The sequence below is a fragment of the Phascolarctos cinereus genome, unplaced genomic scaffold (genome assembly GCF_003287225.1).
Source record: "Phascolarctos cinereus isolate Bilbo 61053 unplaced genomic scaffold, phaCin_HiC Scaffold_5;HRSCAF=322, whole genome shotgun sequence".
In the NCBI taxonomy this organism is placed as follows: domain Eukaryota; kingdom Metazoa; phylum Chordata; class Mammalia; order Diprotodontia; family Phascolarctidae; genus Phascolarctos; species Phascolarctos cinereus.
In genome coordinates, this window is record NW_027555958.1 from 512,317 (window position 1) to 539,391 (window position 27,075).

General features: G+C 48.4%; 1 protein-coding gene across 3 annotated transcripts; it reads left to right on the plus strand.

Annotated features, from left to right (window-relative positions):
- Positions 1 to 3,025: 3,025 nt before the first annotated feature.
- LOC110198852 (uncharacterized) lies at positions 3,026 to 12,644 on the plus strand. 3 transcript variants are annotated; one of them, XR_013486754.1, is made up of 2 exons: positions 3,026 to 3,339; positions 4,904 to 6,249. XR_013486754.1 is itself a non-coding variant. In XM_078154576.1 (2 exons), exon 2 carries the CDS (start codon positions 9,445 to 9,447, stop codon positions 10,351 to 10,353), a length of 909 nt encoding a protein of 302 aa, XP_078010702.1. In that variant the 5' UTR covers positions 3,026 to 3,339; positions 7,459 to 9,444; the 3' UTR covers positions 10,354 to 12,644. The 3 variants fall into 3 exon arrangements, 1 of the variants encoding a protein (XP_078010702.1); XR_013486755.1 differs by having other exon boundaries at positions 4,943 to 6,249; XM_078154576.1 differs by lacking the exon at positions 4,904 to 6,249 and adding an exon at positions 7,459 to 12,644.
- The last annotated feature ends 14,431 nt before the right edge of the window (positions 12,645 to 27,075 follow it).

Consider the following 27,075-nt stretch of genomic DNA (forward strand, 5'->3'; position numbering starts at 1 on the left):
CCAAACCTTCCTCATAAAAAGACCGGAGCTCAACAAAAAATTTGATCTTCAAGTCCAAGATTCAAGAAAAACATAAAAAGGCAAATGGGACAGAAAGATACAAAATGTTGTTAATAAGAGCGGACTGTTTACATCCCTACAAGGGAAGATGACACTTGCAATTCTTGAGAATTGTATTGTTATTACACCATGTTAAAGGAGTATACATAAAGGGGATGGATATTAGTTGACTTTGATGTAATGATAAAGAAAAAAATCTAATCAAGTGGCTTAAATAGATCCAAGTGGATTAGTCTGATCTTAGAAAATATACTGAGAAAGGAGGAGGCAGACAAGGGTAAATTACATTACAGGAAAAGACAGAAAATCCTATTACAGAAGAAGGAAAGAAGGGAGGGGGGTGAGCATTGTTTGAACCTTGCTCTCATCAGATTTGGCTCAAGAAGGGAATAATATAATCAGTTAGGTATGGAAATCTAACTTGCCCTATGGGCAGTAGAAGGGAAAAGGGGAAAGAAAAGGGAGGGTGGATGGAAGGGAGGGAAGAAGCAGTAGGGACAAAGGGGAAGAGAGGGGAGGGGGAAAATAGAAGGGAGGAGAGACTGAAGGAGGCAGTGGTCAAAAGCAAAGTACTGATGAGGGGGGGAAGGGAGAGAGGAGAATGAAAAAGCATAAACAGGGGGGGAAAAGGATGGAGAAAAAGACACAGACAGAAGTAGGCCTGAAGGGCAATAAGACCAGGCATAGCCTCTGATCCATCAATGTCACTACTAGAGGGTCGGGGAGGGGTGGGAAGGAAGGAGAATTTGGGACTCAATTTTTTTTAAAAGAATGTTAAAAATAAATAAATTCTCAAAATTTAAAAAAAAAAAAAGGAAATCAGGAATTCTAAGAAGAGATAAGAGGAAGCACATTCTTGGCATGGGGGACAGATAGCCTTCCTAAACAGTAATTGAGTCCCTTTCTCATTTCACACAGAAACCATTATTCCAAACCTTCTCTTTTCTCTTCAAGTCTCTCATGCCTCCCCCTCCTGCCTCTACCAGCTGAGGACCTTCTCTCTTATTTTACTGAGGACATTGAATTCCCTCTGCATAGCAAAACCTCTGTATGTCATCCCTCCATCTGTGACAAAGAGGTGATCGCTTTTCCATGGCCAACCTGCCTACATTGTCGAGGGCTTGATCCTATCCCTTCCTGTTCACTCTAGCATATTGGATCATCTCTGGTCTTCGGTTTCTTTGTGTATCCACTGGGACCTTCCCTGCTGCTTTCACACATGTCTAACTCTTCCTATCCCTCAAAAAAAGGGAAAAAAATCCTTTATTAGACTCTACCATTCCCCCTTGCCCCCATTGCTCTCCTTCTTTTCTTAGTCAAATTTCTTGAAAAGGCCATCTACACTCACTTCCTCCACTCTTTCCTCTCACTCACTTGTCAGCCCTTTGCAGTTTGTCTTCCAGCCTCACCATCATTCCACTGGAGCTGCCCTCTCCAAAGTTACTATGACCTGTTAATGGCCAGATCTGATGCTTTGTGGTCCATCCTCACTCTCCTCAGCCTGTTGGCTCCATTTGACCCCAGTGGCCATTCTTTCCTCTTGGATGCTCTCATCTCAGGTTCTTGTGACACTGTTGTTTCTCCTCCTACATGTCTGACCACTCCTCAGTCTCCTTTGCTGGTTCCTCATTGATATTACTCCAACTGCAGTTGCTTGCCAAGGACCTGTCCTGGGCCCTCTTCCCTTTACTCACTCTCTTTGTCTCTGTTTCCTCTCTCTGTCCCTTTCTTTCTCTGTCTCTCTCTTTGTGTCTCTGTCTCACCTCTGTCTCTCTGTCTCTGTCTCTCTTTCTCTTTGTCTCTCTTTTTCTCTGTCTCTCTGTCCCTCTCTCTGTCTCTATCTCTCTGTCTCTCTGTCTCTCCGTCTCACCTCTATCTCTCTTTCTGTCTCTCTGTCTCTGTCTGTCTCTCTGTCTCTCTCCAACCTCCCTGAAAAACAGACATCCACCCCAGTTTCTCCTCTGCACCCCCCACGGCCTGCTGGATGCCCCAGAGACATCTCAACCTCAGCCCCCCATTCATCATCTTTCCCCAAGCTCTCCCCGTTTCTGAAGGAGGGTGCCGCCTTCCGTCCCACGCCCCAGGCTCACAACCCCGCCTCCCTCCCCCGCCCCAGGGAGCCCAGCGCTGCTGAGCCTCACTCGCCTCCTCTCCCCTCAGCAGAACAAGTCGAGCCCTGAGTGGCCATTTGCTGTTTCAGCCGGTCCAAATTTGGGGTTTTCTCGGCAAAGATATTGGCGTGGTTTGCCATATTCTTTCTCCAGCTCATTTTGCAGATGGGGAAACTGAGGCAACCGGGGTGAAGTGATTTGCCCAGACTCACACAGCCAGTAAGTGTCTGAGGCCACATTGGAATACAGGTCTTCCCGACTCCGGGCCCCGCGCTCTGTGCACTATGGCGCCACTTAGCGGCCCAGATTGGTAGCAGCTGCCAATTTCCAAGGTACAAATGCCCACACTGAAAATTGAGAAATGCGGTTTGAGCTGACTCCTGTGCATTCCTCCCAAACCTACACGTTTGTTGTCTCCTTCGTTAGAGGATAAGCTGTGTGCAAAAAGAGACTGGTTCTTGTACTTCCTCTGTCAGGATCTGGCCCAGCGCCTGGCACACAGTAGGCGCCCAGTGCACACTGGATGATTGAGCAAGATTGACGTTTGAGGGACTGCAGAGCAGCGCAAATGCAAGGTAAGCTTAGGAAATTATGAGCACGGATATAAGTCTGAAGATAGGAGAGGAAGTCTGGAGGGAGGCACAGAGGGAGAGGGGGGAGGGAGGGGATAGGGGGAGGAGGAAGGGGGGACAGAGAGAGGAGAGGGAAGAGGAAAGGAGAGGAGGGGGATGGGGAAAGCGGGGGAGGAAAGGGGAGAGAGAGAGGAGAAGTAGGGGAAAAGGGGGGAGGGGAGAGAGGGGGAGAAGGAAGGAGGGGGAGGGGGGAGAGGAGGGAGGGACCAGAGGCCACTCGGTCGGATGGCAGGGGGTCCGAGCAGACCCTGGCAGGTCTAGATCATGGGGAAGAAGATTCTTATAAAATGGAATTTAACGGGTTAAATTAAAGTTCTACACTCGGGTTCAAATCCTTCCAAGCAACGGCTTGCCAGCCATAGGTCTAATGAAGGTCTGGATTCAAGGGAAAAGGCGATCCAAAGCGCATGCGCATGAAAGCCCCCAGGGAGGCCACAAGGGTCGTGGTCACGTGCTGGAGGGGGTGGCGCATGCGCCCTGGGGTGTATCTCTCCCCGACCACCACGAGGCCGCTGCAGAAGAGGAGCCCCACACGGGTGAGTGAGCCAGGGCGGCGAGGGGGCTGTGCTGAGACCCCCCCAGCAGTGCCCTGGCCTGGCCTGGCCTTTCAAGCTCCTCCTAGGCCCTATGTGAGGGCTAGTTTGGGGGGAGGGGAGGAGAGAGAGCAGACCCTGGGCCCAAGCGATGTGCGCAGGTGCTCAGGCTGGGTTCCCCCCCCACCTTGTATCAGGGGCTCCTGGAGGGGGGGAGGGGGAGGGGCAGGCTCGCACATGCGCAGAGCAGACACCCCGTCTCCAGCACTTCTGAAGCCCTACTGTTTGCGAGGCACTAAGCTGAGCGTCTGAGGCCTTAGTGTCCCCAACTCCAGGGGGGCCCTTGGTGCAACATCGGGGAACCCTCTGTGGGGGCTGAGGCTTGGCTCCTGCTGGTTCCTCCTGAGAGTGGGCAGTCAGCCGCCAGGGAGGCGCTGCAGTAGCAGGGATGGACAGGAGGCCTGGCACAGGGGACCCCCGCCCCAGACCACAGGCTTAGGGACACACAGCAGGTGATTGGCAGGAGCTGCCTCCACAGCATGAGGGGGAGCCGCTGCCAGCTCCACAGACTGCCTGGCAGCCAGTCACCATGGGGCACACTAGGCGGAAGAGCAAGGCCACACAGGAGGCCAGGTGGCAGCAGGGACGCACACAGCAGATGGGCACGGAGCAGGCCGGCTGGCAGCCAGTGGAGCAGCTGGTGTGGCGCGTGGTGTCTGGGGTGGGAAGGATCTTCGGAGAGGAGCAGAGGAGGAGGGATGGCTTTGGGCGCTCCTTCCCCCCGACCAAGGCTTTTATGCCCCTCTGCAGGAGTTTTCTTTACTGATGTTTGGGTTGTTTTCCTTCTAATATCTCATTAACCTACTACAGAGTGACCCAACATACTGCTCAGGTGATCACCACTTTCCCATGGCCCTTTTCCCATGTTCCTCTTATGGGTGCCAGCTTTTGAGGAAGCGCCCAAGCCACCATGTCCACCTCCAGCCTGGCTCAGCTCCTTTGCCTTAGCCCGTGCCTTCTCTACCCCCCCCCCAACAGGTCCCCTCCCGTCCTCCCCACTTCGGGTTCCTTTTCTGAGTGGAAGCAGGGTCTTTTTGTTTTCATTTGTAGACACACCCCTGACTGTATTAAGTGCTTAATAAATGCTTTTTTTATCCCGGCCTTATCTTTGCCCTTTTAAAGATCTTCACCTCTAGAAAGCCGAAGTTTTATCTTGGCTGAATATCAGTTCGGCCTTCTTCCTCTGAGGCACTTCGCTGAGCTAGGGGATCAGTTGGTGGACTGTCTAATCGAGAAACCCCCAACTGCTTATCCAGCCGCATCAGTCAACCAAACCTCAGTGGACACCCGCTGACTGCCCAGGGCTCTGGGCTGTATGGTGGCCTTATTTGTGGTTGAGCAGAAAGTATTGGGGCCTTCTTGGAGCCCCGGGTCATATGCAGTGAACGGCCTCGATTTCTCCTGGGCTCTGGTCAGGGGCTTCCCTGGTCATCATCCTTTCTCAGCTGCCCATGTGGTCTCGCCTGAGTCCCTGCTTTGCCCTGGCCCTGGGTCTTTTCACTTGTAGATTTGGATGAGGTGACTCCATCCCTGTGACCTGTTCCAGCCCTCAAGAGACTTTGCTGGGAGTAAACTAGCGATGTGATGGAAGGCTTCTGCCAGAGACACTGCAGGACCAGACCCCGTCAGAGACCTTTAGCCGACGCTAGTCTGGGAAGCTTGCCCTCTGCCCTGCCGGTAAAGGTTAGCTATTGAACATTGTAGAGCGAATGAATGGTGTGCTCTGCCTGGCCCTGGGAACTGTGATTCCCTGGTGCCCCTCCTGCCTCTCTGTGTTCTAGGGTACACCCAGCCCTAAACCTGGAGCTCTCTTTTCTTCTTGTCAAGCTCAAGGACTTGTGCCCCACAAGAGCACCAGGGTTGGCCCATGCAGCCTGGGGAATCACAGGAGTGGAGGGGAGCACGTTTGGCATCGTAGAAGCATCCCTGGCCAGGAGCGGGCACTTCGTCTCCATCTTGACCTCCTCTGGCCCCTTCATCAGGCCAATGGGCTCGGGCTTTGGATGAGGAAGCTGTTGAGGGAACTGGAGATGTGTCGTGGGCACGGCTGCCTGGGTTGGTCACGTGCCCCCTGCCCCATTGTCACTGACACCCCAGAGTGCTTATAAAAGGGCAAATCGGGATGCAGGGACCTTCGTTCTACTCTTCGTCACTTGTAGAGCAGGTACTCGGCACACACCAGCCTTGCAGGTGCCTCGGTGTGGGAGGTGGCACTGAAGGAGGCACTGAAGACCTGCACAGGGCTGCAAGGCAGGGGCTCAGCTCTGGGGCCAGCTGTGTCCCCGTTCAGCTTTCTGAATTCCAGCCAGGTCCTTATCTCTGCAATGGGGATGTAGGGGGGAGGGGAGATGATCTCAGAGGTCCTTTGGGGCTCTAGATTTTGGAAGTTTCATTGGCCATTTTGTGAGGGCTGTAGACACACCTCACTCTTGAAGGGCTGGGCAGAAGGGAGATGGAATGAGAATAAAACATCCTGTTTCAGGAGGAAATGGGCCTCTGAAAGGAAACAAATGAGCCTCAGACCCAAGGGAGAAGTTTGCTGCTCAGAGCAGGAAACACAAAAGTACGTAATAAGATGGTAGGAGCGAAAACAAGGACAGTGGCTGTTTCGGTGCTGTGTCACACTCACACACACACACAAACATGCACACAAATACACACTCAAAATTCACACACACTGCAGAGGGGTATAAAAGCCTTGGTCAGGGGGAAGGAGCGTCCAGAGCCATCCCTCCTCCTCTGCTCCTCTCCCAACCCAGACACCATGTGCCACACCAGCTGCTCCACTGGCTGCCAGCCGGCCTGTTCCGTGCCCGTCTGCTACAAGCCCATCTGCTGTGTGTGTCCCTGCTGCCGCCCAGCCTCCTGTGTGGCCCTGCTCTGCCGCCCAGCAGGCACCGTGGTGACCGGCTGCCAGGCAGTCTGTGGAGCTGGCAGCAGCTCCCCCTCATGCTGTGGAGGCAGCTCCTGCCAGTCTGCCTGTTGCCAAACTGGACCCTGCAGCCCCGCCTGCTGCGTGTCGAGCCAGTCTGCCTGCTGCAAGCCAGCTCTGTGTGTGTCCGTGTGCTGCAAGCCTGTGGCCTGTGGGACCTCCTGCTGCCAACCAGCCTCCTGCACCTCCCTGCTATGTGGACCCTCCTGTACCCCCTCCTGCTGCTGAGCACACATTGTCTCTGCTCAGATGAGAGGAGCCACCACTTCTCAGATCACTGTGGCCATGGCCTTGCTCACCCACTCTGAGGGGCCTTTTCTGGGCACTCAAAACCAAGCAGTTGACCCAGGATCTTCAGTGTTGCAGTAATTCTCTTCTCATGACCTCCGTGCACAGTCCGTGCACATGTAGCCCATCTCTCTCAAAAGAACCGCTTCCTAATGTTTTGTCATGAAAATCAAGCTATCTTGTCCCCTATTAAATCTTACTCCATTTCTTTCATTTCATTGTCATAAAATAGTTTTCTTAAAAAAGTTTAAGTAATTGAATATTTGTTGGGAATATGGAAGTATTCAACTACAGTGTAGCCTTGAGAGGGTGTGTGTGTGTGTGTGTATGTGTGTGTGTGTGTGTATCTGAATCTGTGAGAAGAAAATGACTGAAAGGAACCAACTATACATAAATATACATACACATACACATGTAACTACTTTGTCATCTCTAAGAAATGTTTATGAGAATGTGGTAAATCCATATCATCTTAACAAAAATTACTGTGATGTAAGAAGTAAAGTAAGACATATCTTCAAGGCCTGGAATGGCTAGAAAAGCTCATGAAAATAATAATGCCTAACATTTACCCAGCATTTATTGTGTGCTGGACACTGGGCTAAGCATTTACCATTATTATCTTATTTGATCCTGAAAATAACACTGGGAGGTAGGTTCAATAGGAATCTACAATTTAATATTGAAGAATACAGATTAAGTGAAATTTCAGGAGTCATAGAGCTATTAAATAACAGAAGTGGAATTTAAATGGAAGGCTTTGTGACCACCGGCCTTGTGATTTATCTGCTAAAACACTTGGCTACCAAGGATGTCAACAAACATATCTCTCCAATCCACAGATATATGCATTAACCAACATTTGTATTTGGATGTGATCAGTGGCCATGAAAGAATGATAAACACAGAGGCTAAAGGGGACAGAGGGTCTTGATCTGAAACAAGTTCATGTACTGTTGACTCTGTGTATTAAACCCTTGGAGAATCTGCATCAGCCATAAGAACAGAGAAAATAGAAGCAAATAAATAAAGTTATTTGAAGCAATATTTCCAACAACACTCTGAAATAAATAGACTGTCAAGAAAATTAGTGAGGACATTGAGTGCTGTGCTTTCCTGAAGGAATGGCACACGGAACCCAAAAATGCTCTTGGATTCCAGTAGTCAGAAAGCCACCTTGCCACAGTGAAACGAATGGCACTGGTGAGGTGCCAAGTGACGTTCACCACAGCAGGGAGAGGAACGACTGTCTGACTAGGAGCTCTCCCTGCACCCTGACCAGAGGCCATGCTGTCCCAGGAGACCCCTGGAAAAGGCCCGGGCCAGAAAATCCTCCAGCCAGCACTCTGTCGCAACCCAAGAGGGCATGCCTGGCAAGTGACAAGAGAACTGACACTCGGCCTGACTCCCTCCCTCACCCAGTAGCTGAGGGTACGGACTTCAGCAGGTCCCTCTGTGCTTCCTGGTGCCTCCAGCTTGGAGGCCAGAACCTGCCATGAAAGCCAACACCCCCCACCACTCTCCACTTTGAATGACAGGTTCTCCCCTGCTGGAACGTGCTTGGGGAGGCGTCTGACTATACGACTCTTACTGGGCCGAGGACCCCTTTCCACAGCCTCCCTAGTCCTGGCTGCCCCCACGGTCACCTGCGGACTTCTCAGCAGAGTGGCTAGCAGGCCTACTGCAGAGGACCCCAAGCCACATATCCAGCATGCCCTTCCTGCCTGGTCCCTTGGGGTCATCTGAAGGGGAGGGTCCAGGAGAGCACTGTAGGTAGCCTGCTGCCCTTTGCCTGGGACAGGAGGCATGTTCTCGACGCCATCCTTGTCTCCCCTTCACTACCTGACTCCTCCAGGATTCGTCTTCTCTTCACTGAGAAGCGCTGGGTGTTCTGTCAGTGGCCCCACTGCAACAACCCACACAGCAGAAACTCAGTGCTCACGGACATCCCAACATGCCTGCGGCTAATATGCAGACACTTGCTCCAGAGTCCAGGCAGGATACCTGTCCTCCTGTCCCCTCCCCAACCAACACTGCTGCGCTTCCTCTACCAGGCTTCTCCTGGGACATGTGCCTTGGAAGGCCCATCCCAGAGATGCCCCACCAGTCCGACAGTGGACCAAGCCATGCCTCCCCTCCACAGTCTCTGAAAACACCTACAGGGCCTCCCTGCCACAGGCAAGAGCACTGATCATGCATGCGTGAACACCTCTGACATGGGTCCTGCTGCCTCATGCCACAAAAACCTCAGTACGCGACAGCGTGACCACCTTGGAGGGCACTCTCTGGTAAGTGGCCCTATCCCTTCAGTCATTGTGCCTGCTGGCCCTTCCTTCCTCTCAATGGAAGCCAAATCCACTGACCTACTTTCAACATCAACGCTGGCTGCAGGGACGCAACAGAACCTAAGGCAGGGCACCACCACTTCAAAGCACTAGCACATGCTTACACACATGCATTCACCACCACACACACACAAGCACAAGCACACTGTTAGAGATGTTTATGGGTCACTGGCCATCCCCTGGACATCATCACCTGATGATGGGCTCTGAGGGAAGCAGCCAGCCATAAACAACAACAGGAAAGAAGGCTCAATCTCCCCTTGGGACATCCTCCTGCAGGAGGGATATAAAAGCCCACCAGGCTACACCACCTTCACACACAGCCCCACAGCTGCACTCACACACACACACACTCACACAGACCCACACCCACAAGCACAATCCCAGTGAGGCTCAAGCTGTCCCTGCACCAGGCACTCAGCCCCTCACTGACACCCCTCTCACACACTTTGCTGCCCCAGGCACCAACACAGCTGCTCCACCATGGCAGACACCTGCTTTTCTGGGCCCTGTGTTCCCATGTCTTCAGCTGTCTCCGTCTGCTCCAGTGATGTGAGCTGCGACAGCAACATCTACCTGCCCAGTTCGTGCCCGGGCTCCTCCTGGCAGCTGGACGACTGCCCCGAGAGCTGTTGTGAACCCAGCTGCTGTGGCTCCTCCTGCTGCCAAGGCCCCTGCTGCACGCCAGTCTCCTCTCTGACCCTGCTATGCCGCCCAGTCTGCTGTGTGCCCGCCACCTGCCAGACAGCCTGTGAACCCAGCCCCTGCCAGTCTGTCTGCACCTCCTCCTGCTCCCCATCAGGCTGCCAGCAGTCCTGCTGCCAAGCCCCTAGCTGCTCTGCCTCCCCCTGCTCAGTGCAGTCCTGCTTCTGTGTCCCTCTGTGCTGCAAGCCCAGCTGCTACGTTGCCCTGCCTGTGTGCTGCAAGCCCAGCTGCTGTGTGACCACAGCCTGTTGTCCAGTGCCCTCCTGCTGTCCAGCCACCACCTGCTGCCGCCCTGCCTCCTCTGTGTCCTTCATCTGCAAGCCCGTGTGCAGCCCAGCTGCCTGCTGTGTGCCTGTCTCCTGCAGACCCTCCTGCTGCACCACTACATCCTCCTCCTCTTGCTGCTGCGCCCCCTCCTGCTGTCCAGCTACCACCTGCTGCCGCCCTGCCTCTTCTGTGTCCTTCATCTGCAAGCCCGTGTGCAGCCCAGCCGCCTGCTGTGTGCCTGTCTCCTGCAGACCCTCCTGCTGCACCACTACATCCTCCTCCTCTTGCTGCTACGCCCCCTCCTGCTGTCCAGCCTCCACCTGCTGCCACCCTGCCTCCTCTGTCTCCCTCATCTGCCGGCCCACCTGCTGCAAACCCGCCTGCTGCACTGCCACCTGTGGCCAAAAATCCTGCTGCTGACCACAGGACACTTGTTCCTCTCACCCCCTCCTCAACTTCTGTCAGCCTCCTGGCTCCAGCCTCAAACATCAACCTGAACACCTGGCCAGCAACATCCCCAGAGGCATTGAGGCCACCAGGCCACAGACAACAAGCCACACGGAATACCTCATCCACCCTAGGCCCATGCTGGGCCCCCTGCAAACCATGGCTGACCCCAGCCATGACTCCAGCTTTCCCGTGCACCTAGGTCAGTGTCTGCCATCCTGGCACTGCCTGCAGCTCTCACACTCTCTCTAGGCTCAAAGTGTGCGGGGATGGCCCCGTCCATGGGCCTGACTGGCAATAAACTGCATCTGGTCACCTTCCTGGCCTCTCACTCGCCCTTTTTCCTTATCCTCAGCCCACTGGGGAAAGGGGAAGCATACGTCCAGCACAAGACAGCCTGCAGAGCCTGCAAGGCCATAGGAGACAGTGCACAAACTGACCACCCTGCCATGTGCACGCCTCACCGTGGTCATGCAGAGCCATGCCCTGACACACCCCTCCCCAACCCACACTCTACCACAGGCATTCTCATCCACTGGCCCACCAGGCCACGATCCTCTTGTCTTGAAACCCTTCTCCTGCATCCACCAACCCAGCACTGGCCAAGAGGCCAGCTGCCACACAGGAGTGACTTTGGCATGCACTCAGTAAGGATGCCACGTGCTCCTATACACACGTCTCTGTGAAACCACTTTCCTGTGCCTCAGAACAAGGCTTACTAGGGTCAAGCTACCAAGAAACAGGCCTTTGTTACTGAGGGGACCCTTGGCCGGACACCTAAGCATCACAAGCAGGCTTTGCATGGGCTCAGGAACCCTCTGCCCTTTGTCTGTGGCCACTGGACTCTACCATCTTTGGTCAGCGGTCAGTCAGGGATGGGGCCCTGAGTACATGGTACACGTTGACCCATGTACAAGCACACACATCCTGCACATGGAAAGGGCCTTGGCAAGGAGCAAACCTTCAAACCACACGGCAAGAATATAAACTACAACCCCATGCAGCTTGTCTGCAGGACAGGTCTAGGGGTCGCCAACCCCTGGCTTCCCAGCAGCCCCAGGAGATGGCCGAGCACAGAGGGCCTTGCGGCCCTTGGACTGAGGAGCCTGGAGCTCTCTGCTCGCAGGGGCCTGGCGCAAAGCCAGGCAGCTCAGCAGGAAACACCGAGTGTGCATGCAGGGTCCCTGATGCTTATTCCAGCACTGCCTTTGAACCAGCCCGCACCTTCCTGAAGGAGCTAACACATAGCACCAATGTCCAGATCGCAGCAGTGCAGCCTCTGGGCATCACCCACCTGAGATCCAAGGGAGGGGAGGCAGACACCCCGTGCCAACGAGTACTGTTGAAGCCATGACCATCACAAACTTCAGCCTGGCCACTGACTTCCTGAGTCCCAACCCCTTAGGTCTTCTTGGATTCTGCTGTTAGGAAGCCACGGGGGCCACGACAGTGGTGAGGTGCCAAGTGACGTTCACCACAGCAGGGAGAGGAATGACTGTCTGACTAGGAGCTCTCCCTGCACCCTGACCAGAGGGCATGCTGTCCCAGGAGACCCCTGGAAAAGGCCCGGGCCAGAAAATCCTCCAGCCAGCACTCTGTTGCAACCCAAGAGGGCATACCTGGCAAGTGACAAGAGAACTGACACTCGGCCTGACTCCCTCCCCCACCCAGTAGCTGAGGGTACGGACTTCAGCAGGTCCCTCTGTGCTTCCTGGTGCCTCCAGCTTGGAGGCCAGAACCTGCCATGAAAGCCAACACCCCCCACCACTCTCCACTTTGAATGACAGATTCTCCCCTGCTGGAACATGCTTGAGGAGGTGTCTGACTATACGACTCTTACTGGGCCGAGGACCCCTTTCCACAGCCTCCCTAGTCCTGGCTGTCCCCGGGGACCTGAGGATCTCTTGGCAGAGTGGCTGTGTGTGAGACTGCTGGCAGGTATGCTGCAGAGGACCCATGGTAATGGCAACAACAGAGAAGACAAGGTGCTGTATTGGGGGGATGTTCCAGAAGAGAGATCGGCAGGCCTTGGCCCATATTGGATTTGTGGAGTGAGAGAGAGCGAGGAGTCCAGCATGACTCTGAGTTGGTGAGGATGGGGGACTAGGAGGGTGGTGCCATCCTCTATAATAATAGGGAAGATAGGAATGAGGGAAGTTTTATGGGGAAACATAATGAATTCAGTTGTGAACATGTTGAATTTAAAATGTCATCTGGACATCCTGTTCAAGATTACCGAATTTAACAATGAATTTGTCCTCCTATTTCAGGTCTCTTTCCTTATTGAAACTGATCATCTGATAATCTTGTTTTGGAAACACTTTGGAGCATCAGTGGTTCACTGAACATGTGCCTTGTCTCCCAATTTCCTTCATATTGTGACCCCATCCACATCATAAGTGAGGAGTTCCCCACAGCCTGACGTATCCCTATATCATTCTGGTTCCTCTAGCCATATTCCCTTTTATTTTACTTCTGCTCCCACTGTGCACTTATTTTGCTGCTCAGACCTGCTTTCCTGTCAGAAATTCATAATCAAATCATTTCCCCCATTTTTCCTCCAAAGAGTTGTGTTGGTCTGCTCCTCTCTGACTTCAGTCATCATCCAGGAACTTTCCCAACCACAATCCCCCCACTGGCCACAACTCCTCTCTATTTCGAGTGAACTCAAGATGTATTTACTAGTAGATTTTTCTTTGCCAGGCAGTCTGCCATGTTCTGGGATTGCAAATGTTGTCAGAAAGGTAGCTGGAGCCCTTGAGGAGCTTCTGTTCTAATGGGAGAAAGCAGCAGCTGAAATGAAGACAACCAGGGGATGAGGAATGTCCCTCTCATGTTCATAGAGAAAGGAGTCAGTAGTAGAGCTGCAAGAGGAACGCAGTGAACATAGTTAGCCTAGGCCCTTTCTTCAGGTAGAACTTCCAGAAACAACCTGACCAGTCTGCAAAAGGGCCAGAGAGACTTTGCAGGGTAAGAAAGAGGCTACTAGTGAACAAAGGTCTGGGCCGTTTGGGCCCAGAGAGGAACTGACAAGCAGATTCTGTGTGTCATCTCCCCTCATTGAAGACATGCTCCTCAAGAGCAGAGACCAGTTCTCATTGTTTGTTGTATCCCAGGCACTCCATTCACCAAAATTTTGTGTGTCCCTGGCTGGGGCCTGGCACACAATAAGCACTTGATGGTTGCTTTTTTATTCTTACCTAGATAGGCATCAGTCCATCCCTGCAGTGTAAGTGCTTCCAAATGATTGAGAGACTTTTCCATTCCATTCAGTTCCACAAGTAATTATTAAGCACCTAAAGGTTCCGTGGCAGACTAGGTCCTAGGGACGCAAAGAAAATCCCCAAAGCAACCTTATGTGCTATGAGGGTCTACGGGGTATTCCTTCCCCTTTCTGGACCTCATTTCCTCATCTATAAAGTGAAGGCTCTGCTCTCAGCTGAGGATTTCATGATCTTGGGGGTGGGAGCGAGGAGTAGGAGTCAGGGTCAAGCAAGAAAGATCCTCTACCTTGCCTATGCTGCCACCAGGGGGCAGCAGTGTTCCGTCTTTAATCTCCACACCCACCCCTGCCCCAAGAGTACCAGGCTAGAAAAGTCAAGTCTAGTGATGTTTCCTGTTTTTTTCCTCGAAGCCTCAAGACAGTCCACAGGCTTCATTGGCTCTGGGTCTCTGACCCACCTACTTGCCTTTTCTGATGTGTATGTCTCTAAAAATATAACTTGTGCCAGTTTTTTTTTTGGGGGGGGTGCAGAGAGAGAGGTGTATCTTCATAGATCTCTTTGCATCAGCCTCTGGATTTAAACAGACCAGGTCTCTCCTAAAGGCTAGCTCTCTTTTTATTGATTGACTGGTTCATTATACTTCCACATGGAATTTACTCTGGGACCATGTCCTAATATAGCTTAGGTGTAGCTCATGTTCCCAGATGCAGGTAACAAGGTCTCCAATTTCCATGTAAGTAGTTAAGGTAGTAACTACAGCTAACATTTATATAGCACCTGCCATGTGTAAGGCATTGTGGGAAGTCCTTTAAAAATAATATCTCCTTTGATCCTTGGGAGGTAAGTGTTTATATGGTCCCCATTTGACAGATAAGGAAACTGAGGCTGAGAGAGGTTTTAGTGACTTGCCTAGGATCACACAGCTAGTGTCTGAGGCCCAATTTGAACTCAGGTCTTCCCGAATTCAGCCCTTTATCACATAGCTGTTGAATATGGAGTAAGCTAGAATTATATCACACAGAAAACCTAGGAAACACAAAGGACTCACAAGAGATCATAATTAGGTACAAAAAACATGAAAGGCATTCAAGGGCCTCCCAGGAGCGGGTATGACAGGAGTCCAGTTCCTTCCTTCCCCATGGCCTGGCTGCCCTTCATTGCTTCTCTAGCCATGGAAACCCCATGGCTGGTCTTCTCTCCCCAGAAGCACATGGTTCAGAAAATCTCCCAAGACAAGTCCAGGTCTCTGAACTCTCCCGGGGTCACCCAGGAGACTGTCTTCAAGGCTGGAACTGTCCAGGGAGTCTTCCTCGACTAACAGGCAAGATTCAGGGTGCCCCCCTCAAGTTAGGGTGGGCAAGTTTGTTCCATGACTTCTCCTTCGGGGCCCTCTGTTCATGTATTTCTTCAGGAGCTCGGGTCACCACCATTTCCCCTCTTGGGCACACTTCCCTCTTTGTGACCTCAATGATCTGCGTCCATGATGAGCTGCTGCTGCAAGTCACCATTAATAAATCCTGGAGGGAGGAAAGGGAGAAATCCTTTCCTCCACCCCCAGAGGTCCTCTAAAAGAAAGACATGAAATAAAAGGGGGAAGAGGTGGCCACAGTGAGGCCAATTCATCTGTTGCCCTCCTTCCTAGGCACAACCCCTGGCACGTGAGTCCATTCTTCTGAGTCCCAGCCAACCCGACATCTTGAGGGTAGCCCCCATCCCTGGAGACCAAGGAGGAATGGGCCATGTCCTCTAGACAAAGGGTCTGTGTAGGAAGAGTTGGACTCCAGCTGACCAGGAGAAGCCTCTCCCCAACCTTACACACACTGGAGAGAGTAAGGCTGGCCTTGTACTGCCCGAAGGAAATGAGCTTAATCCTTCTGCCACAGCCCAGCAGTGTGAGAACAAAGCTCTCTCAGCAATGTCTTGTTAAAACCAGATAGATGTCATCTAACCACCAAGTGTTGTGAAATAAGCAACTCCCCTCAAAACCTCCTTCCCTTGAGCTGATGACAGATCCTCAAGGGAGCCCAACCCCAGTGGCCCTGACCTCCTCGGCTTCAAGGATCCCCAGCTAAGAAGGGCTCCCCTTGAGACTCCATCTGCCGCTCTGAAGAGTGTCTCTCTTGGTCAGACCAAATTGTGACTTGAGCTGGGAGAAAGGTAGCCATGGTGCCCTGGAAGAGGTCCTAGAATGGCAGGGGAGTTGTTACTTTGTTTTGGTTTTTTTCCAGGAGAGACAGAAGGTCTTACATGATCAAGAGCTGGCCTTGGAGACAGGCAGAACCGGGCTCGGGTCCTGCCTCAGACACAAGTTGGTTCTGTGGCCCTGGAAAATCACCTTAGCTCTCCTGGCCCCAAGGAACACCCCCAGACTCCATGCATAGATGAGATCACAGACCTAGTATGAAAATAAATTCACAGAAATCACCTAATTCAACTGCTGCATTTTACGCATAAAGAAACTGAGGCCCAGAAAGGGTGGTGACTTGCCTGGGGTCGTGGAGCTGCTTAATGGCAATGGAGGCCAGACAGATCGCCAGATAGACATCTGAACAAGTCCTGTGGTCTTTTACCATTCATCTCCAGAGAAGGATGGAAGCAGATCTAAGCTCATTCCTGGTCGGCCATAAACCCTGGAACACTGGCAGCTGGGTAGCACCACAATGGAGAGAGCCCTGGGACTTGGAGTAAAGAAGACTTGAGTTGGAAGCCAACCTCATACACTTCCTAGCTGTGTGACTCTGGGCAAGTCATTTGACTTCTGACTACCTCAGTTTCCTCATTTATAAAATGGGGATCATAATAGCACCTCTCTCCTCCTAGGGTTGTTGTAAGGATCCAATGAGTTGACATTATGTACAGTGTTTCAAAAACCTTAAAGGGCTATATGTAAATAGCAGGTATTACTATGAACTGGCTGTTTGACCCTGGGCAAGTCACTCCATCTGCAGGTTCACTTGGGCAATAATTCCCTGACTGTTCTACTGCTCTTACAATTACTCCAGCTGGAGATAAAATGGTGGGGTGGTAAGAGCACTAGATTAGGAATCTGGAGCCCTGGGCTCTAGGCCTCCCCCTATTACTTCCTCGAAGCATTCCTTCCCCTCCCTGGGCTTCAGAGAGCCCTGCCAACTCAAGAGCTCAGCTGTTCAGTAAGTGCATGGGAATTCACTGATTCTGGCCCACATCTTTCCAGTCCTTCACTACTACTTTGAGTTCTACTAGGGCTTTGAGGATAGGCACAAGAGAGGATGGAGAGCAAGGTTTATTGCCTGTCTTTACTGTCATTAATGATAGCCATCGCCAAAGGTGGAGCATTCTCACAACAGCCCCATGAGGCAGCTGCTTCTGCACAGATGAGGAAACTGAGGGCACCATAGTCCCAGAGCCACTAAGATCTCATGGCTTCTGCCTAGGTTTCTGCCTAAAACCTTGTCCAGATTGTGGTCAAGGGTCTGACGTCCTCACTGTCATCCCAAATCACGTGCATGTAGAACTATCCAGTATGGTATAGACATGGGCTAAGAGGCTGCCTAGTGCCACCAATGGAGGCCAACTTGAGTTTGAATCCCAGCTCTGTAGTGCATCCATCAAGGGGTTGCTTTTTTTTCCCCAATGACATGTAAAGATAACTTTCAACATTCATTTTTGCAAAATTTTTGAGTTACAAATTTTTCTTCCTCCCCTCCCCAAGACTGCAAGCAGTCTGATATAGGTTATACATGTACAATCATGTTAAATATATTTCTACATTATTCATGTTGTGAAAGAAAAATCAGAACAAAAAGGAAAAACCACAAGAAAGAAAAAACAAAAAAAAAAGTGAAAATACTATGCTTTGATCTGCATTCAGACTCCATAGCTCTTTTTCTGGATGTGGTTAGCGTTTTTCATCATGAGTCTTTCGGAATTGTCATGGATCATTGTATTGCTGAGAAGAGCTAAGTCTATCATAGGTAATCATTACACAATGTTGCTGTGTACAGTGTTCTCCTAGTTCTGCTCACTTCACTCAGCATCAGTTCATATAAATCTTTCCAGGTTTTCTGAAATCTGCCTGCTCATCACTTCTTATAGCACAATAGTTTTCCATTACATTCATATACCGCCACTTGTTCAGTTATTCCCCAATTGATGGGCATCCTCTCAATTTCCAATTCTTTGCTACCACAAAAAAAGCTGCTATAAATATTTTTGTACATGTGGGTCCTTTCTCCTTTTTTACGATCTCTTTGGGCCATAAATCTAGTAGTGGTATTACTAGATCAAAGAGTATGCACAGTTTGATTGCCCTTTGGGCGTAGTTCTAAACTGCCCTCCAGAATGGTTGGATCAGTTCACAACTCCACCAACAATGCTTTAGTGTTCCAGTTTTCCCACATCTCCAACATTTATCATTTTCCATTTCTGTCATATTAGCCAGTATGACAGCTGTGAGGTGGTACCACAGAATTGTTTTAATTTGCATTTCTCTAAATCAGTAGTGATCTAGAGCATTTTCTTCATATGACTATAGACAGCTTTAATTTCTTCATCTGAAAACTGCCTGTTCATATCCTTTGACCATTTTTCAATTGGGGAATGATTTGTATTCTTATAAATTTGACTCAGTTCTCTAAATATTTCAGAAATAAGGCCTTTATCAGAGACACTTGCTGTAGAGATTGTTTCCCAGCTTTCTGCTTTCCTTCTAATCTTGGTTGCATTGGGTTTTGTTTGTGCAAAACCTTTTTAATTTAATGTAATCAAAATCATCCATTTTGCATTTCATAATGTTCTCTATCTCTTGTTTGGTGGTAAATTCTTCCCTTCTCCATAGATCTGACAGGTAAACTATTCCTTGCTCTCCTAGTTTGCTTATGCTATCATCCCTTAAATCTAAATCAAGTACACATTTCCCTCAATGGGTTGTTGCCAAGGAAGCACCTCATAAATCTAAAAGTGCATCAGTGTGGTCATCAACATCATTGTTATCATGACAGCACCAAGGTCAACTCAGCTCAGCCATGGCCATTTAACACAGCCGTTTGACCATCTTCACACTTCATCTAGGTCCACATACCCAAAGGACCTGTCTTTTCCGTCAGAATCACCAAAGTGAGGCCGAGCTCTGCCAAACTTTCAGATGATATCAGAAGAAAAACACTGGGACAGAGCCAAGGTAAGACTATGCTGTGTGCCCTGTATGGTCCCGAGCTAAATTGTGAAGCCCTGCAGGGCACGGAGCCAAGATGTGTTTTCTCAACATATTCAGAACAAACGAAGCCCGCCGGCCCTGATGGAGTGGGATGATGCAACCTCCTTGGCGTCTTTCCAGATGGAAGCAGGAGCAGCAGCAGCTCAGTATCACTCGCCTTGTGTCTTTCGTTCTCAGTCTTTGCAGCTGGGTCATCATTTCATGATTTGCTGAGTGCCCTGGGGAAGGGGGGACAGACTTTTTAAATAACACTTTTTATTATTGTATGAATGGTTCGTCCCCTTCCCGGCCCTGGTAGGAACATGAAAATACAAGTTTGTGACTCATCTCCCAACAGAAGAGGACTTGGCTTGTTTCCCTGTTATCATGGGGACAGGGACAGTCAGGTTCCACCGATGAGTGCTTAGCTCTGGATCCTGTTAAAGGCACCGAAGGCTTCAAGGGGCCACCATTTGCTCAGTGTAGCCACTCCCTCCACCAGCACGGAATGCAATTTCTCAGCTAATTGGCTGACAGTATTCACGAGCTGCCGTGGCCAAATGTCCACCTCCCTCCAGCCAACTGACTGAGCCTCTCTGAATGTTGCTAGACTGCCCTTCCAACAAGAAATGCACAACAGCCAACACCTTCCCTTTGAAGATTATCTCCAACCGAGCCTGTCCATAGCTTATTTGTATCAGTTGTTTTCTTGTTGTCTCCCCTTTTAGACTGGGAACTTCTTGAGGGCAGGGACTGTCTTTGGCCTCTTTTTGTATCTGATTAGTACAGGCTTAGGGCAGCCAGGTGATGCCGTAGTGCACAGAGCACTGGGCTTGTAATCAGGAAAACCGACTCATCTTCCTGAGTTCAAATCCTGCCTCAGATACTCAGACCCTAGGCAAGGCACTTCACCTTACTTGCCTCCATTTCTCATCTGTAAAATGAGCTAGAGAAGGAAATGGCAAATCACTTCAGCAAGGAGTCACAAAGAGTCAGATACAACTGGAAAAACACACAACCACCCAAAGCACAGGCTTAGTACAATGCCTGGCACCTAGTAGGCACTTAACTATCAGCTGACTGACTTGGGGTCCATTCTGAGAATGCACCCTGGTATGATGTGTCAGAGCCTTCTTGGTCCTGAGTTGCCTGCACACTACAAGGAGGCATTGAAGAAAGATTGAAAAGAGATGGGGAGGCAGAGGGAGGAGGTTTCTTATGTACATGAATATCTCTATGGGTGTGTTTCTTTCTGAAAGTATTTTAAAATACCCCCATCATTTTGGTATAATTTGATTCCCTATAATTCATTTATTTTTTTTTAAATTTTCTTTTTATAGAGCTTGCTGACCATAAGGAACATAGTAGGTCGTACTCTTCTGACCCCAAGAGCACTGACCCTGCAGGCAATGTACCTCTCATTTACTAGTTATGTGACCCTGGTCAAGCCCCTCCCCTTCTCTGGGACTTACTTTCATCTTCCAAACTGGGTGGCTGCTAATGTTCCTTCAAGTTCTAGGTCGATAGCCCATCATCTCTTCAATGCAGGTGCTTCTTCCGTGGGTCCAAGTCCCATATATTGTTCTAGGCAGCCTTTTGCACAACCACTGCCTGAGATGCCTGCCACAGCCATCTCCTAGTCTGAGGCTCCCTCATTTATGAATCTCTGCCTGTCAAATAAGGCTAAGTGAGGGACCAAACCACTTTAGTTCTTTTCTAGTCAGACATATCCTCTTGTATCTTAACTTTTGACCCACCATGCCTCTCCCCATTGCCCTTTAGTCATCTAAATTTCAATTCTTCTGATTCCATGGTGTTCCAGGAGTTGCAACCACACAGTACCTTGGAGGGATTTTTGTCAAGAAGGTAGATTGTGTCAGAACAGCTTGGGATCATCAAAAGATAAACTAGGTCCCAAAGCCAACCCAGCCTATTCTCTCCCTATTCACTGCTGGTTCTAGATCACATCCAATCTGCAATAACCATCCAAAAATTGTGTGCTGGTGAATACCTCAATGGACTGCCCACATACTTGCATCCCATAATCTGAAGGATAGGCATTCTTCATCCATTTTGGTTTTTTCTGTGTGAATTGTTAGACCAGTCACTTTGGAATGACTGTTCTCATAGAGACTTTCTAGGATTCTGTGGCTTTTTGCAATGAGCACAATATAATCTGTAAAGAAGAACAACTGGAGGATTTCTCTTTCTATAGGAAATTCATTTTCCATTTGGACTTCACCAGGATCATGGGGAATGTTCTGCAAGCTCCTCTGGTGAGCAAACATCTCCATGTTTTATATGTCACTTGATGTGTGGACTCAAGTCGTCATTAAGCAAATACTGTAATGATTACATCCATCAAGGCATTAGGTGATCTGCATGTTCTTTTTTCTTTTTTCACTGAGAAAAGTATTTAGTCTCCTTCTTAAATTATGTATTTGTACTTCACAAAAACCATTGCCCTTCAGTTCTTAATAGCTATGTCAGCAGAGAAAAAGCACTGTTGGTTTCTACCATGTTAGAAAGACTTCAGGAATGGCCCTGCTATCAGATAACCAGTCTACCTAGCTTAGTAAAGGGCTTATCACAAGGAGGCTGGTTACAAGGCAATGAATTCTTTCATCAAAGCCACTGTTAAAGGAAAATGCAAAATGGTGCTTGGTCTTTTGTGGGCCCCTTCAGCTTCCACTGTAGCTATGTTTAGGCAGCAGGAAAGGGATGCTAAGAAGAAGATGATGAGAATCACACAGTTCACAGAATCACGCAATTTGAACATTAGAAAAGACCCTAGTGGCCATTTGACCCAAGATAACCTGAAAGGAATCCTCACTTATTACATACTTGACAAGTGCCTGAAGATTTCTAATGAAGAAGAATCTACCACTTCCTGACACTTTTGTACAGCTGTGCTAGAAAGTTTTTTTTCCTAACAAAAAGCCTACATTTACCCCTGGGGCATTCTGGGGAATGACTGAATACAGAGTTTTGCTATCCTGGCTTTTGGTGATCACTATTTCCCTTTACTGATGTTCTATAACCATGTCTTTAATGACTCAACCTAGAATGTTTCTAGAAATTGAAACCAAGCTCATTGGCCTGTAGGTTTCAGATTCTATATTCTTCCTTTTTATAAAACTCAGAACTGCACTTCTCCTCCTCTAGTCTCATGGCCCCTCTCCTATTCTCCATGATCTCAGAATTATGATTGGCCTTGAGTGACTCAGCAGTCACATCTGCCAATTACTGCTGTTGCTATTTCCCAGTATCCAAAGATGCAGTTCACCTGGGCCAGGAATCTTGAATCCATCAATGGTAAGAGGATGCTCTCTTACTATCTCCTTACTTATCTTGGATATCAACTTTCCATTTCCCATTTCTGCTCAGTCTTTTTCAGGGCAAAATTCATTGTCCTAGGCAAAGGAAAGAGAAGCAAAGTCAAGAAGTGGGCAGCTCTGGCTTTTTTTTTTTTGTCAGTTATCATCATCCCATCCACACCAGTTTTTAGACTTTCTGTAGCATGACCTGAATAGTAGGAACTTGTATATCCCAAGAATATGGACAAGTGGGGCTTCTCTCAACACAAGATCATTGTCCAATAGCCACTGAGTTGAAATACTGCTGGAAAGACTAAACCACGTTAAGATCAACACTCTTCACATAAATGAAGCTAGAAGATGTCACAAGTCACAGTTCAGTGGAAAGAAAGATGATCCACAGATTCTCCTTGGAAGGACAGACAGATGATCTGGCACAATTGGTTTCATCACCCACCCAAAGAAGTAAATTCGGGTGACCCTTGGTCATCTCACCTCATTGTGTGTGGCCTGATGAACATAATAAACAAATTCCCCGCAAAGGTCATTCCAGTTTTTGCACCACTATCTCTTGCAGAGAATCAAGGAGTGGAGAAAAATCTATGAAAATCTTGACAAGATCTTGTAAGTTAAGTCAACATATACCTTGATAATCAGCAACATCAATGTGGAGATGGATACTGAAGAGGAATCAATCAAGTGCTAGACCGTATGGATTAAGAATAAGAAATGAAAGACATTAGAGGCTCACAGATTATTCAGGAGCCTCAAGCCCATCTGTCATGAAAACTCTTGAAGAAAACATTTGAAACAGGGAACAATGAGCAGCAAAATACACACACACACACACACACACCCCATTAGGGCAAACTATCTTAAGAGACAAGAAACTAAGAGGCAGCTAAGTGGCACAGTGGATAGAGCTCTAGCCTTGGAGTCAGGAGGACCTAAGTTCAAATCCGGCCTCAGACACTTGACACTTACTAGCTGTGTGACCCTGGGCAAGTCACTTAACCCCAATTGCCTCACCAAAAACACACACACACACACACACACACACACACACACACACACAAACAAGAAACTACTGGTTACCAATGAGGGAGTCATTTCTGTGAATTAGTTAGTTGTATGTAGACCATAAACTAGTTGGAACAAAGATAAAGAAAAATAACAAATAAAAAGAAAGAATGAAGTGCTATGTAAAATTACAGAAGTCACAACCTCACCTTTTCAAACAAGCTGTTAACTATGGAAAATGAATAAACAGAAAGTCACTGCCCCTTATGATCACTGTTTCTTAAAGATGGCTAATCAGTGTAAATCCGTGTTTAAAACGGGCAGGCTAAAAAAGCCCAGAAAGAATGTCAGTTAGCAAATCCCTGAAGTGAAGAGATCTGGCAGCCAAGAGCAACAGTGGTTTAGGATATACACTCAGTTCAAAGCATTGTGAAAGACAAGAGCAGATTACAAGCAGCATCACCTTTCAAAACAGCAAAGTGTGTTGAAATGAGGGAGAAATGCACTTGGCACAAGACCCAGCCAGGTCAGAACCTCCCCAGGACACTTAGAGAAGAGATGGGAAGTAGAACCCCAATGCAGACAGAAAAAGGAACAGATCTGCTAGCACCACCAGAGCAAATCATCCTGGACAACAGGGGAAACTATTGCATTTCACAGGCTCATTAGAGAGCCAGGAGCCAGTGCACTTGATGGTTGAGCAAACAAAAAGGATGAAGAAAAAGGTGGGAAGAGCAGCTGGAACAGACTAAGTACATACAGAAGAATTCCACGCTGGAGGCAGTACAATCCTGAAAGGACCAAGACTGATCAAGAGAACTCAATGAGGGGAAAACACCAAAGGAATGGGAAAAAATCACTAATTACAATAAAATGTAACTGACAGGAAATCAGCAACTATCAACCCACAAATGGTTTTTTTTATTTTTACTAAATCTTTAAGAGAATAAATACAAGACCCAACTGTACTGATTCCCCCAAAAAATAATTCCTTAGTAGAGTAAACCCTAGATTTCCCAGTTCTCCTCTGGCAAGGTGTCTCCCATGTGCATATCAAGATCATGAAAGATTATTTAGTAAATGAGCCCCAGGAGACACAGTGTTCAGTGATTCCCTGGGTATTGGCATCAAATCTGGCATAAAACAAGGAGACACAGGCTCACCAGGGTGATTTGCTATCACAGAAAATGTCCCGCACAGAATTCGAAGGGGAAAAGGATTTCCTGTTTGATAAACCCAGAGATCTCAGCTACTGAGGTAAGAATTCAGTATTCAACAAAAACTGCTAGGAAAAGAGTCTGGCAGAAACAAGGAACAACTACGATGACAAGAACAACAATCAGTACCTACTGTGTGCCAGGCACTGTGCTAAGCACTTTATAAATGTTATCTCAATTGATCCTCACAATCACCCTACATGCTATTATTATCCTCATTTTACAGATGAGGAAACTGAAACAAAGGTTCAGTGACTTGTCCAAAGTCATACAGTTAGGAAGTATCTGAGTTGGGATTTCAACTCAGGTCTTCCTAACTCCAGACCCAGTGCTCCATCCACTGCATTACCTAGCTACTGGTATAGACCAATGTCTCACACCTTATATTAAGACAAACTCCAAATTGGTACAATTAACCATAAAGGGTGACATCATAAGCAAATTAAGAGGAGCAAGAAAGAAATGACCTTTCAGATCTATGGATAGGGAAAAGTTTATGACCAAAAAATGGATAGAAATGATCACACAAAATGGACAATTTTGAATACATAAAGTTTTTACAAAAAAAAAAAAACTAATGCAGCTAAAATGGAAGCAAGTAACTGGGTCTGATAAAGGATTAATTTCCAAGATTTATAAGGAAATGATTCAAATTATAACAATAAGAGCCATCTTCAAATTGATAAATGGTCAAAGATATGAAGAGCAGTTTTCTAAGAAATGAATCCAACCTATCAATTCATAAAGTTGTCCAACTCTCCCTGACTCGATTTGGGGTTTTCTTGGCAAAGATACTGCAACGGTTTGCCATTTCTTTCTCCAGCTCATTTTACAAATGAGGAGACTGAAGCAAATGGGATTAAGTGACTTGACCAGTGTCACACAAGTAGTAAGTGTCTGAGGCCAGATTTGAACTCAGGTCTTCCTGACTCCATGCCTGGTGCTCTATCCACTGAGTCACTAAGTTGCCCAAGGTATCAATACTCCTATGGGAAAAAATGCTTATTTGAGAAAAGCAAATTAAAGAAGCTCTGAGGTGTTGCCTCACACCCAGCAAAATGGCAAAGTTGACAAAAAAGGGAAATGAAAAAGTTAGAGGGGCCATGGGAAAAGGACACACTGCTTGTGGAGCCATGAACTGGTTCAGCCATTCTAAAAAGCGATTCAGAACTACAGCCTTCCTTTCCACGTTGCAACTTTCCCCATGGTGGTCTCCATTATTTCGCAGGTCAGCATAAGAAGTTAAATGGGAACTTTGGGGAGTGTGTGGAAGCCACAGATGACACAGAAAAAGTTTAGAAACTCAAAAATGGATAAAAAATATGTATAGTATTGTATAATGTCAACCTATTTTATCTTTTAATACCATAATAATTCAGACTTCTTCTCTGGTACAAAGGGGGGGGAAATGTTATGTGGATTTTCCAGATTACGGGAGTGCTGTGCCCCTAACCCCATGATGCAGAAGGGATAACCACGTATTCTCTAAAGTTATAGCTGACTAGCAATTGTGCACAGTGCTGGCAGCACCATTATTAAGACTGTAGCCCCCAAAGACATCAAAGAAATAGGAAAAGAACTCATGGAGAAAAATCCTGATAGCAACTCTTTTTGTGGTGCCAAAGGACTAACTAGAAAACACGAATGCCCATCGACTGGGGAATGGCTAAACAAATTACAGCCTTCAAATGTCATGGAATGCTATTGTAACGTAAGAAATGGTGAAAGGGACAGTTTCAGAGAAACCTGAGATTTGTATGAACTAATGTAAAGTGAATAACATTTGTCTAACAACAACGTGGTGAAGAGAAACAACTGAGATTTAATAACTCTGATCAAAGCAGTGACCACCCACAATTCCAGAAGACTGATAGTGAAGCAAAGAGAGGTCAAAATCCATCCCACTGATCCTGGCTGATTAGATGGAAGGGTAAAACACAGGGAAGACATAACTTCCCAGGACACACAGGAAACATGAAGATGTTTACTTTGTAGTGAAATAATTTTTGTAATAAAAGAATGATACTGCATTGGCAGAACAAGCAGCTTTCCAGAAGTTAGGAGAAGCACGATCCAGCCCGACCCCAGTGTCCCTGCCGTGGTTTGAGTCCCTTCTTTATCCTTGGGCCCTCAGTGAGCGAGGAGCTCCCCTACCCGGATTCAGAACTCAGTCGGCTGGATCTGGAGTCATAGAACCTGAAGCGCTTACTCAACAATTTACGACTGTGCAACCCTGGGCAAGTCCCTTGACTTCTGTGCTCCTCCCCCGTACAAGGAGAAGATGAGGCTCAGTGCCCTCCAGGCTTCTCTCTAGCTCTAAATCGTATAACCTTATGAGAAAGTTGTCTTTTGACTCCAAGAGGCAAGTGGCAGAGGACCCCCGTTGTTCCACCGTTCCCCCCCCTCCCCATTTCCCCACGATACACTGATCAGAAATGTCGGGTCCATGGAGCTCCTCCAAGTCCAACTCTGGGTAGATCCCACCTAAACTGGGGCACCCAGGCAGCTTCACTTTGGGTGACAACATTGGAGTTCACATTGGCCTTTATGTGAGCGTGCTTCCTCATGACAAAGTTTGGGTGGTTGGTTTCCCCCTCCCCCAACAACATAGCATTATAGAAGTGCAACCTCTTAATACAAATTAATGATACTTTATCAACAACGCTTTAAGCGAAGGCCTAAGTTTGCTCTTCCCCAGGATCCAAGGGGAGTATTTACGACCCGAGAACCCTAAAAGTTACCCA

Coding starts and splice junctions, on each gene's coding strand:
- LOC110198852 (XM_078154576.1), top strand. CDS start 9,445: ATGGCAGACACCTGCTTTTCTGGGCCCTGTGTTCCCATGTCTTCAGCT.